General features: G+C 37.8%; 1 protein-coding gene across 4 annotated transcripts in view; it reads left to right on the top strand.

Moving 5' to 3' along the window:
• The window catches only part of VWC2 (von Willebrand factor C domain containing 2), an 87,411-nt gene extending 72,393 nt beyond the window's left edge, over positions 1 to 15,018 (top strand). The window contains exon 5 of one of the 4 annotated variants that reach the window (XR_010920259.1): positions 14,492 to 14,536. Coding sequence is in view for 3 of the 4 variants with exons in the window: in XM_067550414.1 (XP_067406515.1) it covers positions 14,492 to 14,643 (152 nt within the window). In the remaining variant the exon portion in view is untranslated. Of the gene's footprint in view, positions 1 to 2,275; positions 2,399 to 14,491 lie in introns of those variants that run through there. The other 3 variants (XM_067550414.1, XM_067550418.1, XM_067550417.1) reach the window with 3 other exon arrangements.
• Positions 15,019 to 16,451: the final 1,433 nt, after the last annotated feature.

Here is a 16,451-nt window from a genome sequence, read left to right as displayed (position 1 = left end):
ATAGGTTGTCTTTTCTGATTTAATTTTTATTAAATCTGATAAAAATAATGTTTTATTATCTAAATTGACTTTGAGAAGGGGAGCATTTAAAGGGTTAGTGATCCCCAAAGTGGTCATTTCAATGACATAACATGACTTTATTAAATGTGACAGCTGGATAATGGAGAGTGATTGAAGGATTTCTCAAAGTGTTCTGTCTCCTATAGTAGTGGAGATGGCTTATTTGGCAGGGCAAAATAAGTAAATTCACAGAATTATGGGCATAATGCTAGAAGCGCTACATTCAGGAAGCTTACCTAGGCACATGCTTAACTTTAAACATGATTACTTCAGGTGCTTAAAATATTGTGTTGAATTGAGGTCATATTGTGCACATCTGGTGTGCCAACATAATGGTGCAGGATGGAAATATCCTTTTCAATGTTTAACTCACTAGCCTTTTGGAGAAGATATTTAGGACCAACATAGTCTTCTGTTTTTCTTTTTCTGTTTGTGATGGAAGTTTAAAGAAATACTTTCCTCAGATTGCTATTTTTAAAATTATATTACAAAAGACATCTCTCTATATTGCTTCTCTACCGTATTTTTAGTCCTGGGTAAATGGAGATACACTGGCAACCATTAAATACCTGCAGAGTCTCCTTGGTATCTGTGAATGTTACCATGTGGTATGTCTTTATTATTGTCAGTGTCCTGAAAGATCTGCAGGCTTTAAACTGCCCATCCAGTCATTCCATGTTTCCTGTTTCATAGATATCTCTGTGAAAGTTCCTTTATATTTAACTTTTTCTCACCATGCAGTTTAACTCACATTTCTGAGCCAGCAGACTTGTTACTTTGTTGTTTAGTATTGAGCGGCTAGTTCAGGATAGCCCTGTGGAGAGTTTAAAGACATTATTATTCATTGTATTACGATAGCGCCTAGTGGCCCAAGCTGGGATTTGCACCCCATTGTGCAAAGTGCTGCACTAAGACATACTAAGGAACAATCCTGCACCAAAGTGTATATAGTCCCAAAATAGACCAGACAAACACATTGGGAGGGAAACAAGAATCACAGAGATTGTGACTTGCTCCAAGTCATACAGCAATCCAGTGGCAGAGCTATCAATCCAATCCATTTCTGCTGGCCTCCCTGCCAGTGCCCAGTTTAATGGACCACAGACAAGAGCCCCACCACAAAATACCTACAATCTAATGCTCTGATCCCATAAATCTTACTGATGTGAGTAATTTTGTGCATGCAGGTAATACACTAATTTTAGTGACACTTTCTACATGCATAAAGTTACTGGTACCACTCACAGTAATAAGCAGTAAATGTTAGCATGATCAGATCCCGTGTGAGAACCGTGACACAGGGATAAATCACGTTGGGCAAAGAGAAGCAAGTCAGAGAAGAGGAAGGCTATTCCCCATTGGAATGACAGTCCCATATTCGCTGGGAGCATGTCATGCTCACATTGGAATCACACTGATAGACGTCTGTCTCCCATACATTTTTGCAGCACTAAGATATCAGCACAATAATTTATAGCTGTTCCTTCTCATTTAGTTTTGTTTTCTAGGAGGGTTATTGCAAACCTGCCAATTGATCCTGTCAGCCTCCCTGGCCTGCCTCATGTTTGCATTAGGTAACCGTTGGTGGAAGTGATCTAGAAATTCACTTTTATTACCGATGAGCGGAAGAATAGCATGAAGACAAATGGAGTGGCTGGCAATGTAATTATACACATAAATTGAGCTTTTAATTGTCGCTTGAAGGAGATTTTGTAGAAACAACTTAATTAGACGAGTAAAGTGGACCTTCTTAGTTTTGTCACTTTCCCTCCTTTTCTTTACCCCTCTTTTCTGGTGCACTAATCTGAGTTTTATGAAAATCAGCCTGAAGAGTCTGGGGATTCGTTTCTAGTTTCCTGTAGTTCTAGTGTTGCCTAAAGGAAAGCAAACATAGCTTTCAGATAAACATTAAAGCACCAGCTGTTTTCCCCCTCCTCAGAATTTTATATTTCCATAATACTTGCCTTTGGAGATAATTTTACAAAGAAGAAACATATAATATGGAAATATTTAAGAAGAGGTTTACAATAATTAAATTACAGTAAGTACAAATACGAGCTTTCATACCTCAGTAACTGCTCCAGATGTCTGGTGTGTGGGAGAAATGGAGGTGCTAGTAGATAGCCATATCTCCCTACATGTACCTTGGATGCCAGGGAGCTGGGAGGTGAGTTGCTTTTTGGCCAAGTTTCAGTATCTTTTTTTTTTTTTTTAGCAGAGGGCCTGAGCTGTGTTATCTTCTCATGAGGTTTCCATTGTTAGGGCCATGAAGGCTCCTTTCCAGAAATACAAGCAATCAGGACAATAGTGCCTACTGGTGTGCTTTCCATCCCACGAGGAAAAGAACTTTTAAATGTCAGTCATTTGCAAGACATCCTATCTAGTCCACACTACTGCAAGGAGAAAGAAGCCCACAGGAACCATATATGCTTGGCACCCTGCTGCTAAGCTTGTGGGGCTCTGGTTCACTAAAAATCACAAGCCAGGGCTGGATCTCTTTCTAAGTACTCTGACTTCTCTCTAGGGGGAAGGAATGTGGTGGTCCATCCTGCCATCATAGAAGGCTAAACTAGCCAGTGTGAACAGGCTAGAGAAGAGGGACTTAGCCCTTCTCAGTATTATTGTTGAAGGTTGACAGTACAAACTGGACCTGTTGCTATCTCATGAAAAGCTGTGCTGGGAATGACTGAGGGAAAAATCTTGGCTATATTTTCTTCCTTTAGCTCTCCTCTGGAACTTGCTCCCACCAAAACATACAATTAAGCACAAACCTGGCCACTTTTAGAAAGAGATAAGACTCACTTCTTCACCCTGGCCTTCCCAACTTCAGAGATGAGCTCCAAGTCCATACTTATGACAACCCGAAGAAGAGCTCTGTGGAGCTCTAAAGCCTGTCTCTTTCACCAGCAGAAGTTGGTCTAATAGAAGATCCTGCCTCACCCATCTTCTCTCTTATCACAACAACAGTAAAAGGAGAATGAAATATCATTCGCTGCAAACAGGTGGACTCAAACTATTGGTCTCAACTTGAAGTGACCTTCAAGGAAAAGTTGATGCTGGATGATAACACTGTAAATGGGTGCTGGGCAGCAGTGTCTGAAATGCAAGGTAGATTCCTCATCTGTTTTACCCCTTTGGCTACAGTTTATAACTTCAGTAAGATTAAAGGGATTGTAGGACTCATGGAGCACTGCAACACTTCTGAGTTTTCCAGAGCCAGCTCAAATTCTCCTCTGGCCCACCTGCTCCACCCGAGCAGCCTGACCTTCTCTCTGTATACAGCCACCACGCAGCACACTTTTTTCTACTAAATAGAATAAATGCAGTCCAAATGCCCGCACCAGCTACTGTAGCTAGCACCCTTGGACCATTTTGCGCACAGCCCTGCCTGCCTCTCCTGCTTCACTCCTCATTGCTTGTGCTCTCACTACTCCTGCTTCTCACTCTTTATAACTCCCCCACACTATTATTTCTTAGTTTGCCTCAAATCATCCTTTCATCTTCTGGCTCCCTCCCATTCCCTACCCCCAAATATCTCCTCTTCCCAGCTGCTGATTACCCTCCCTTGTTCCTGAATTTTCTGAGTTTGGAAAGAGCTGAAATGAGAGGGAGTTAAACTCTGAAAACAATGATGGAATTTTATCTTCAAATATTGCATTTACTATGTAACTGATTCTTTGTAAATAGCTCTTTTGAGACCAATAGGTTTAATCTACTAGATCAGTAAAACTATTCAACTGTTATATTATCTTTAATTGATTAAGCCTGCTGCTGAAGAGAGAAATAAATCCATCTAGTGTAATCCATTGACTGTTGCCTCTCCTACTGAACAATAAAGATAAACACTGTCCAGATTAGGCTGCTCATTTCCTGGGTGGGTGTTTATAACACAGGCAAAGCAGTAATAATTTTACTTAGCCTAGAAGTGTGAAATCATTGCTTGTGTATACATACTTGTGCTAGCTCTCATTAAGTTAGCGCAAGTATAAACAGCAGCGTAGCCAAGGTAGCACTGGTAGTGGCAGTGGAGGCATGGCTGAGCCATGCTGAATAAGTACCTGCTTGAAACCAGTGGTTATGTACTTAGCATAGCCCAGCCAGGCCTGCACTGCTGCTACTGTGGTTACATTGCTATACCTCAGGTGACTGTCCAAACCACCAGGCAATTGGCTGTTCTGTGGTGGGTCTTTCTTGCTCTCGCTGTTTGATTTTTTTCTCAGAAATTCCATCTTGGACCTAAAGTAAATTTTCATTGAAACAAACATGTTCCTATGAAGTTCTGGACTGGCATTTTCCAATGATAAAACATTGAGCCAAAAAGTTCCTGACCAGCTCTAAATGTCATACCAATAACAAGCCAATCTGTTTATACAAGATATATTCTTAGCATGTAAGTGAAGCTGAAAATACACTCCAAAGAATGTAGTTTCATTGAAAAGTGATGTCAGCCATGTTCTTCAATTATGTTTTTTTGTTAGCACTCTGAATCCCGCTCCTCCTATGCCCATAACAAAAAACAAATGTTGTATTTGTGGGAAAATTGTCACTTAAAAAAAATGGAAACTAAAGGGAATTTAGTTTTTAAAAGCAGCCAGTTTCAGCCACGAAAAAGTTAATCATTCTTGGGTTTTTTAAATACACTTCATTTTTCTTATTAACAAAATCTTGGCCACAGTCTGACAGGCAATTTTTTGCCCCACTGCAAGTGTTATTTTAAATTAAATCTCAGGCGGCTTGTTTAACCTGAGATACACTTGCGGCGCGTGCTCACTAAACTTCAACTCACTCACTGCTTTCCATACCAGATGGATAATTGTGTAGCTTTAGCATTAAAGTTATAGTTCATGTCTCCAAAAGACACAGAGAGAACAGAATGATGGATGTCTGGAGTAAAAATCAATGGTGAAACATTTGATGGGTAGACTCAGGCTGGATATGCTTGTCTGAAATGCATGTGGATATCTTATGTAAGAGGAGTGACTGGATTATTGAGCTGAGCTGGAAACCAGTACATTTTGAAATTAAAGATCATAATTGTTCACTGGGGAAAACAAAGATAAGACAATGAACAGAATTATGAAAGTTGTCCTTCTTGCACAGTAGCAATTTAATGTGTTGCTTCATGGGGGTCTGATTGTACAACTGCTACTCCAGTTCATGAAATACTCCCATTGACTTGAATAGGACCATTTGAGTAAAGTGTTACTCTCCACAAGGTGGCTGTATCTGGCCCACACTGTGTTAGGATAGGAGTTGATTTTAGCTGTGTTGCTATGTTCTCACCTTTTGTCAAGTAAGTCTTGATGAAAAGAGCACCTCTCAACCAGCCCCCTGACATGGTGATATTAAGAAAAAAATGTAGCTGCTATAGAAATTTGAACAAACCTAAAACTGAGTTACCAGGTCTGACATCCCATACTATGTTTCCCTTCTGTTACACCCAGATGTCATTTCAGTTAAGGGTACAAACTTTCTAATCCTTTTGCGATAATAATATTTCTTTGGGCTCATCTCTACAGAAAAGTTGTACTTTTATAAATTGAAGCATGAATGTAAATGTTTATAGTTAGGCTGACATAACTTCCCCTGAAGACTCTTATTCCAGTAAGAGCACCTTTTTAAACCTTTTTCTGGTTTAAGCTTATGTTGTTTTGGAAGCAGTTTACACTATGCTGAAACAAAAGCTACTCTTATTCTAGAATAAGTGTGTCCACACAGAAACAATGTAATTATACTGGTATAAGAAGCCCTGTAGAGATACCCTTAACATCATAAATGAAGAACCAAGTGTAGGGTAAGTACCCCAAACATTTGAAAAGAACCTCTGTAGTAGGATCTTTAAAGAAATTCAACAGTATACTTTGACCTGCTGTAAACAACCTTTCTAGGATTTAGAGAGGCAAGGTGGGGTGAGGCCATATCTTTTATAGGACCAACTTCTATGGGTGAAAGACCAGCTTTTCAAGCTAATACAGAATGTACTAGAATTTAGTATTTCTGGATTCAGTATTTGATGTAAGTGATTCACAGTAATCTTAAAATAATGCCAGGACTGTTTGAAATTGAAGTATATTGGATCTAAAAAGAAGTTAATTTGTGGCTGATGCTTGGGATATCATTCTTACTCTTTTAATTGCATAACCCTTAGCAAGCAATAAGTAGTTATTGTTTAAACCTGAATGCAGTACTCTGGGTGAGGGCTACCCAGTGTTTTACACAGCTAGACTGTAAAACTACTCACATTAATTTATATCCCACTCAATTACCAAGGTAGCATTTTATTGTAGTTTGGTTTCACTTTAGCTTTGAATTTAGCTGAACACTACAGGGATTCTTCTTCAGTAACTCCCAAACTTCAGCATTAGTATTTGGTAGTCTCTGTCCCATTTAACACATATTTAGTATATTTCTCAATATGCCTAACATTTTATATTTTGGTAACCTAGGCTATTGTACATTTCTCATTGACCTAACTAACCCTGTTGCTGTGCTGTGAAATTGACCAGCTTAGATTGCGCTGCAGTACTTTGGCAGATTAGATTAACTCTTTCAAAATTTGTAGTGCCTCTTTAATGCATTGAAGTACTGGCCTATAATGCCTGCATGTGTAAATGCAGTCTCTTTAAACTAGTGTGATTGTTTTTAAGAAGTTGTTTTTGGCCTTTAACAAGGAAATACCTGCATTTCACGTTTTTTAAGGTTCAACAGTACCATGGTGTTCTTCAAAGTACCAAGCTGGTTCTGGCTGTTCTGGTTCAACAGTGCTATGCAGATGGCCTCCCACCTGTACATTCCACCTACTGGTCTCCCGCCTTGCATTCTAGACCAGCTGTCAAAATGGAGGCAGGACCAACTATCCCAAACCAGCATTGCTCCATCTGACAGCCCTGTTTTTGGGATGGGCAGCTGACTTAGAGATCTTGCTTGGAGGAGGTCCAATCCATCTGTCTCAATAGCAGGAAACCCTCTACAAAAAAGTGTTATGCTGTGAAATGGAAACTGTGTCCCTGCAGTGCAAAAAGCATCATTTGCCTCTGGAGGAGTCCCAGATGCCTCTTGTCTTGGGCTTTCTCCTCACTGAAGTCATCAGGCTTATCCATCAGTTCACTTATGGGAACCTATTCAAACCTTTCACCCTCCAGTGAACAGCTGCTTGACTTTCACCCATCCCACAACAGAAAATCTGCCTAGGATCTGAATCTGGCCTTCTACCTGGACAAGACAAGGCCCTTTAGAAGAATTGAAGTTATTAGTCTCTCTTGCCCAGAGGCAATATCTTCCTTAAGACTCTCAAAATGTATTTCCTAGTGCATCCTCCTCTGCTATGAGCTTGTGGAAGCCCCTCTTTCTCAATCTGTCAGGGTTCATTCTACCAGAGCTCAAGCTGCATTAGTGGTTTCCCTGCCAGGAATCCCACTTTTGAGATCTGTAGTGCAACAACCTGGGGCTCTATTCACAAGTTCACCACCCACTATGCGCTGATTCAAGCCTTTGCTAAGGATGTTTCCTTTGGCTCAACAATCCTGCAAACTGTGATGCATATCAGCTCACATTTGCCTGCTTGGGAGTCACCCATGGAGAATATCCATAGGTACTAGCTTTTGAAGGAAAAAGGATCACTTACCTTAGAGTCCTTCAAGATATGTGGTCCCTATGAGTATTCATGACATATCCTCCTCTTCCTATTCTCAGTTCACCTCTAGATTCATGGAAGAGTTGGAACTGGAGAGGCAGTCAGTCTGTGCTGCTCCTGACTGCCACAGCAGGGAGTATGAGATGAAGGGCACAGGTGCACACCAACAGACACTGTTGTTGAAGAATTTCTGGTCCCAGGAGCATGAAGTGCATACACACCCACAATGAATACCCATAGGGAACCACACATCTCAAAGAACTGTTACTATGAGGTAAGTAACCCTCTTTTCTGCTACTGCTACTGATTTTGTTAGCCTGGCTCGTGTTAATAGGAATAGAGATGACTTGAGATGCAAATAAGCAGTGCCTGCTCATGAGTGCTCTGAACTTGACATCCAACATGAATTTATAGTTTATAAAAGCACTACTCTAGGTTCATGAACACCCAGCTGGTGCCTATTAAGTTTGAAGGAAGCACAAGTTCAAGATGTATAAGATGCTCATGTTTCTAAGGACTCCTACATTTTGCTGAGAAATGCGCACACTTCCCAAACATGTTAATCTCTAATTGGCATAGTTCCACAGATTCTCCAGGGGATGCAATCCCTATAAATCTTATCACTGTTGAAAATCATTTCAGGGTAAGTATTCTGCTTCCACCATCTTGACTATTCTGATCAAGAAGCTTGTTTGATATGCCTATTTTTATGTCACTCAAATCTATGTATTTAATGAGGCCCTTTGTATGCTCTGATACTTTCTGTTTGGCTTATATGATATTTGATAATACAGTGTTCTTTCTACTTGTTAGTGACTTTGGTTTCTCTGTTAAATACACACATTTTACTAAAAAGATTTTTAAAATTCAGCCCTCTCAAATAGCACCACCTTACATATGAAAATCCCTGGGAAATGTTGCAAATACTATGATTCTGATTCCCCGTTACCCTGCATCTTCTGCAGTCATTTACATCTTGCAAAATTAGTGTAAAACCCTACAGTTCTGATTGGCTAGCATTTTACACTGTATTCACACAGGTGTAAATCCTGTCACGAGGAGCAAGGCAGTATCGAATCAGGTTCTACACTTCTTACATAGAAAGATGCAGAACGCTTGTAGTGGGGAAGGTGGCTTTATTTTGTGCTTCGTTGAATTTCTGCACTTAAGTTGACATCACTCATGGGGCCAGAGTGAGAAAGGAGGATTTATTAATAGCTCTGTCCCATGCAATATATTGATTAAATTTAAAATAAAATTTAAAAAATCAAGGTTTGAGTCTCACTAACCTCAAAGAGAGTTTTAAAAACAGTTTTAAATAGGATTTATATCTCTATTTACCCTAGGTGTTGAAAAATACATGCAGACCATAGCAAAGCAACTTTGGTAGCACTTATTATATATGTTGTTTACCGCAATGCCACAAAGAACATGTTAAACCCTCTTCATTGCACATGTACTTAGTTCAGCTTCTTCTGTCTTGAGATGCTCTTCTCTGTTCCTTAACTGTGGAACATGTTTAATTGTTTTTACTATGCTAGTTTCTCTGTTTTTCTATGTATATAATAAGAAAAATCACTCTAGAAAAGTGTTCTTGGTTTTCTTCTGCAAAGCATTAAGATTCTATCTAGCGTGAACTACAACACATTGTACAATCCACCTTTTTCTACAGAAGCTAGACAAAATTACAAACAGATGGGAGGTTCTTTTTTCTTTGAATGTACACATTCACTAGAGCTCTAAAAAGATGTCTTGATGGTTTAGGACTTTGGGTATTAAAATGAAGGTATTATTTAAACCCTGTAAAGCACCCATTGTTAGGACCTAAAATCTTCAAAATTGTTATTCAACTCTTCATAACTAAAAACAGTTAGTCTGATACAGTGGTATCCAAAGATAGATATATCGTGAGAGATAAGGACTAGTCTACCCTAGACTTGCTACAGCAGTGCAGACCTGCCCTAAGAGGCAAAACTGGATTTAGAGTAGTCACTAGTGTGGCAGTGACAGAGGTGATGAACTAATTTTTGTATAAGAATGCAAGTCAGGTGTTCTAGTCTCCAACTACCTGTGCTAGATGATCTGCTTTCTCCATTTTTCAGAGAAATATTAGTGTAAAAGATAGACACACACAATGGGGAAATAAATCAGGAAAATACCAACTCTTTAGAAGAGATTAGAGAGTGGAAGGGGATGAAGAATGTAGGGATACCATCTTTTAAGAAAGCAGTGATTGGATTTTGGGGAAGAAAATAGCCTTCAATTTGAAGTCTGGTTTGGGTCTGTATTAAATGGGGAACTTTCCTTTCCATTTTCTCTCCCCATGCTGTTGGAATTTAAAAAAACAAAAAAAAAACCAATACATAGAATTGTTGAGCAGGCACAATTGGGTCTTGAGTTTAATGTTCCAGTTGAAGGGAATTTTTTTTTTTTTTTAAACTACAGCACTGGGAGCCAGTCTCAATAATCTGAAACTTGTGGTCAGACTCTTAGCTTGCCTAGCCCTAAATCCAAATCCTATCTCAGTGATGGAGATAAAGGTTGTTTGGTCTCATGACAACCCATCTTGCTATGGCATATAGCTTGCAGGAGAAAATGGAAAGAGGAATGGAGCTATCATTAAAAATATATAGGCTGGCAAGAGCCCCAAGGTAAATGGATATAGAATGATGCAGAAAGTATAGAATCATCAGCAGAAAGTAGAGAAAAGTTAATTATCTGAAATAGAATGGAAAATAGTAATTCTGCAATGGTTTCCTTTTCACTCTTGGTATTCCTGAAATTTATGAGCAAGTTGTCACCATGTTTCTCTACTATAAATAAAAATACATTATCCTACAAAGAATACTGACAAATATATTGCCAAAGTGAAACTTCTTTTTAACATGGAAAGATCCTGATGAACTTGCTCACAGTATGTGAAAAAATGTCAGGGGAAAAAGTATTATCTAGGACATAGATTTAAACTTTTGTCCTGAAGGCAATGCTACCTCTCCATTTAAATAGCTTAACTTTTCTCCACCCCCTAACTGGCATTTGTAAATATAATTGGTAAAGTGCTCAGGTACCACAAATATCTAGATATGATGTGCTGTATGATGCCCTAGAAGTCATATGACTGTTACAGATTAGAAGGTCAATTACTAAGGAGTGTAGACAGCTAGGACCAAGGAACAGAGCAGTCTTACATCAAAGTATTTTATTACCGAGTGTGGCATGTAATTCTAAGGGGCTAAGTTTCATTCTGACTGACACCCCATGTGTTAAAGAGGTTGTATGCCCCACAATTTGGCCTAATATATTATGGAATATTTGATTAAAATGTGACTAAGTTACTGTCTCTAGCTGAATAAGTGAATGTGCATAGGCAAAAGCAGGTCACTCTGCAAAGTAGATAAACAATGTTGTAAAGCACAGATATTATTTTAAAAGGTTACAAGGAATGCTGCAGCTGGTAGGTGAGTGGCTTGGACATTTTCTGTTGATAATTGGTATCAGGCGTTTTCTTTTGGGATAAAAAGATCTGCATTTTAATTAAATCCTGTTGTATTTATCAAACGTGTATAACCTCATAATTCACTGGAAGCTGTTCATAGTATCAATTAGAAACCTCAAAGTATCATACAAGAAATGTATTTATGCCAGATTTTTTTAAGAAACATATGAGGACTTAAGAAGCAGCCTCAACCCATAAAGTCCTAATGAATAGTGACCTATGCATTTACCTAATCAGATTGAAACAATGTTTCAATTGATTTAATCCTGCATTTACTTCTTAGCTGTCCAAGAGCTTGACTCTGAATAAAGAGAGCAGGATCAAGCATATACTTTTGTTAAAAAGAGCAAGCTTAGAAACCACAGTGCAAGGCAGGTAGCCTGGTTTCTTGGCCAAGGAGATTCACTTTCAGTTATGCTACTGACAAAGAGAGAGGCAACATTACAGATCACCATTACATTTGTAATCAGCAACTATCTAGATAGCTTATGACCATATGAGAGTAGAGCAGCAGCTTTTTTTTTTTTTTTTAATTCAAATGCTTTGAGTGATAAATCAGTAACAATTTTTTTAAACTTTGGTTTGTCTTCAAATGTCCAGATATGACAGGCCATCTGTAATTGGAAGTGATTGACTTATTGACTAATATTAAAAATCCAGTTTGCTAAAGCCAGAGTTTTGCTAAAAAACACCTTTTAACTTCCATGGAATGAGCTAACAGCATTATTTCCTTTCCCTCCCCAACTGCTCAGGCAGAGCATTGGGAAAAGGTTTTGACTATCATTTACTCTTGTAAGGGAGGTATTATCCCCATTTACAGGATGTGGACATTGAGGCAAAGGTCATGCAGCAAGTTGGTGTCTCAGCCAAGCGTAGAATTCATGGAGTTTGTGGCTCCTAGTGTCACATACAGTTCATTTGACCACTCTAGCTAGAGTGTCAAACTTAAGTCAATTTTTGCTTTAATATAAGCCCTCGAAGTTGAAGAACTTATAGATAGGAGAATTGTCTGTGTGTGCATAAATTTCCAATGATTTGTTTGATGTAGCCTCATCACTAACACTTTTACATCATAATCCGACTGAGTTCCATAACATCAACAACCATGTTAAAACAATAAATGAAAACCTACCTCAGCAAAACTTTCTGTAGCATAAAGAGGGAGAACAGCTATGGACCACTTGAAGTGAACCAAGTACTTTGCTATACCAAACTAATTAACATGAAAAGTGCTCAGGTGTTGGATGAAACTATAAGGGAAATTATTTAGTTTAGCTTTTTGTAGTTAGTTAGTGGTCATTCAGAACAGCCACATCAAAATTAACAAAACATCTTCCTTGTTAATATCTTGCCGTAATGCCAGCTCACCACTATTTTGTCATAGGCCTACCTTTCTCAAGTAGATGACTGAGTTCTCTCTCCTAAAGATTTACCAATATAAAATAAACAGCTTTTCCAAACTGAAGTAGTTTAACAATTTGTGATACTGTTACTCATGTTAAATAACTCACTGATTTTCAGTTGGATTGCTCATAGCATAAGATATTTTTCAATGTAAAGGTATTTTAATTTGGCCCTTAGTGACAAATTAATTAGGCTATTTTATTTCATTTCCTTGTTGCTCTTCACAACAAAGTATAATATAACAATTACTCTCTCAGAACAAAATTCATCCCTGTAATTTCAACATCACTTATATCCTCCTTACACTTTCCCAGTGCTCAAGTGGGTTTTAAGTAGGATATAGGTCTTACACAGATTCCCTGTATAGCAGTGAATTTCACCCTTAATAATTTAGCATTTGTCACATACCTTTTAAATCTATGGGCTCTATACGATGATATACAAAATACCCAGGCATCTTTATCTCCCACTGAAAAGAAACAGCTGCTGTGTTCTACCCCAGAGGTATAGGTACATTAATAATAATGCTGTATCTAATTGAAAGTTTAGGCAATCAAATTGTTATCACTTTTAGTATGACCAGGATAGCAAAGTTAATGGCTATATTTTTAAAACACAAGTAGTTTTTAATCTGAAGGATAGCATACCATCTCCCACAGGACTGTGTTTGAGGCATTAGCTCAGTATCACTTCCTGCAGTAGTTGAGATCTCCCATTCAAGTACTGATCCAGCCTAGCGATGCTTAGCTTGTGAAAAGGGAAAGAGCACAAGGTAGTACCTCCATAACATTAGATACTTTAAACTCAGTATGCTGATTTTAAGTTGGTGAGCATTGGCTGTTCTATTATGTGCAAAACTTTGAGCAAGAATCCAAAAACAAAGCCAAATATTTTAGTTGTCTAAGTTAGTCAGGCATTAAATGCAGAGTGAATAAAATATAAGTTCAACTTCATTTAAAAAGTACAATAGAGTTAAGTTCTATTAGGTTCTTCTACTGGGGCAACTCATCAGTGGTCTAAGGGCCTAATGCAATGTCCAGTTGAACTCATTGATTTAATTAGGCACTGGCTCAGCCTCTAGGTGTGGTATATCTGGTACACAGACTCTAAATAAAGGGACATTCTTTCATCCCAAGAGACAGTTATTCAAATTAACACATGAATCATTCTATTTGTCCTTTAACTTGATTCTACTTTTTCCTTGCAAAGAGAACTCAACAGTGTTTTATAAGTAACGCACCAGCATGAAAAGACTCCTGTTAGTTGTAGTTGGAAGCAAACTTGTTTCTATGCACTCTGAAAAAGGGTACTTTGCTGCTGATCAATATATAGAATTCATAGGCTGTGGTACAGCTTAAGTTATTCTGTTACAATGGGGACAGAAAATACTTTCTTAGCTAACACAAAATAAAGCATTGTGATACTTCAATTTTTACAGTATATTCTAAACATGTTTCTAATGGAAGAAACAATCTAGAGTAAAATGCTTGATAACTGGTAGTGGTGCTACAGTGTTCTTCTCTTTATGGACAAGGTAGTGTTTCTCATTTCTGCAATGTGTATTTACCTGCATGAACAGACTTTGGCCAGATGTTTACCATGGCAGCATGACCTTACCACAAAGTACTGTACAACTAGCACAACTATACTTATTCCTGAATGGAGGGGAAACGTGCATACAAAACCCCTCAGACAAAAGAATAGATAGTTCTTATTCCCTTTTCTAATTAAATCTCCTGTTTTAAAACCTTGGGTACTTCTTCAAAACTACATAACAATAGTAACAAAAAGTATGTTAATTTTATAGCAGGTCTTCAATGTTTGGGAGCAAAAACGAAACATTATGCAGTATAGCTTATATATATTAAAAAATTAATTATAAATTTCCTTTGTTTTAGGCCCAAACTGCTTTGCAGAAACCACTGTCATTCCGGCAGGCCGAGAGGTGAAGACTGATGAATGCACTGTATGTCACTGTACGTATGAAGAAGGCACTTGGAGAATTGAACGACAAGCTATGTGCACTAGACACGAATGCAAACAAATCTAGGAAATCAACACATCAAAGTAGTATGGTGTTTTTATAAAATACTTTACTGCGGTGAAAACCTAGAGGAGCCTAGGAAAGATTCATTGTAATAAGATTTTTGGTGAGGAGAAAAGATAATCATACTGATATTGTTTTTCATAGTAATGTAATACTGCAAGACAAAAATGCATATATTTAAAAAATTTGAACATAAAAATCCTATCTTAATAAATGTGTTTTATTTTCACAGTGAGTGCACTAAGTACACTCTATCAAATATTCTATGTATTTCTATAATACCATTGTAGAGGTTAAAAATAAATGTTTTATATAGATACAGATTAAAATATGGTATGGATCCCTCTCCTACTGTGTACATGTACCATGCCAAAAGCATTTATTTGAATGTTATGTTTTTTTTTTTTTTTTTTTTTTTTTTTTTTGCGTGTGGGCAACAATAATAGACATGTGGCCAGAAAATAGCCAGCAAATCACAATTTTCAGGTATTTTGAAGTTCTACCTTATGAAACTATACGGTAAAAGCTTTAAAAGAATATGTGCTAAATTTATTGTATGTGCAAAAAGTAGGCCAAATCCTCTTCTCAGTTATTCTGGTGTGTCTCCAGTGACCCTGCACTAGTGTAACTGGAAAAGTATGAAATTTTGACTTTGATAGTAGTAGTTTCAGAACTCTAAACAACTTGGATCCTATAAGAATTAATTTCAGGTATACACACATCACATCAGGACAAAATTTTTTGTGATGTGTAAAGCATCCCATATCTGGTATAATGGCTGTAAGTGCCAAAGCAATGTAACTTGCAACAATTTGATGTTTAATGGTTGTGAAAATGTATAACTGACAACAGAGGGTGACGGAGTGTAGCAGGAGAAGCAACTAATAGATGTAAGATATACACAATACTATTTAAACATTTGTTTTTCTGCTGCCTTTCTAAATTACACTTGGGTTGAATCCCTACTAAGGCCCAGGTTCTTACGTATAGGCTTAACTATATGCTTTGCTGAATTAGTGCAATGTTAGTAACTAGTAATTAACTTACACCTGATTGTGTAATTTACGTTGTTTAGCTCTTGCATGTCTATCCACATAATAAGGGGTGAAATCCTGGCCCAATGGAAGTTTTGCCATTGACTTTAAGGGGCCAGGATTTTTTTGCCCATACAGATAATCAGCAGACAACCGTTTTTCTCAACCAGATCAGAGACAACAAAAGGGGGAAAACGACAAAGCAACTAAGACATAAAAATGCACAGCAAGCTTTAGGTATCCATACCAATTAATTAAAAACCTGAAGGAGAAAAAAAATCCAACAAAATACACTTCAAGTTCACAGATAGCCTTAGTCCAGCCAGGTAGACAGTTGAGGAGAGAATGTTTTGAACAAATTATGATTTTTTTCAAATATCTTCTGAACCTATCAAAGATTTTCCTCAAGCACTTGTACATGTATATAAAGTACATCCAAATATATCAATAAGCAGCAGAAAGAATGTCCAACACATGTACCCTTGATCCTAAGCAAAAAAATATTACTCTGCTAGCAGTAGTGAATGGAAATCACTAAGAGGCAGATTGTCAAGAGCGTCATGCCATGTGTGCACCCAGTATTCTGAGCACTCCTGCAAATCTGGATCTTGATTGTGATCCTGCTACCTCTACCAAGAATAGTACTTCATTCCCTCTGTAGAAACTACTTAAGCAGTAAGGTCCTCTTCAATATAATTAAAGATGACAGAATTGGCCCTAAATTAGAGCCAAATCCCATTCCCAATACAAAAATTGCTTTATTCATCTGAGTAACAA

The sequence above is a fragment of the Emydura macquarii genome, unplaced genomic scaffold (genome assembly GCF_026122565.2).
Source record: "Emydura macquarii macquarii isolate MOO-44397 ecotype Brisbane River unplaced genomic scaffold, CSIRO-AGI_Emac_v2 contig_1263, whole genome shotgun sequence".
Taxonomy (NCBI): domain Eukaryota; kingdom Metazoa; phylum Chordata; order Testudines; family Chelidae; genus Emydura; species Emydura macquarii.
This window is presented reverse-complemented; position numbering and strand designations above follow the sequence as displayed.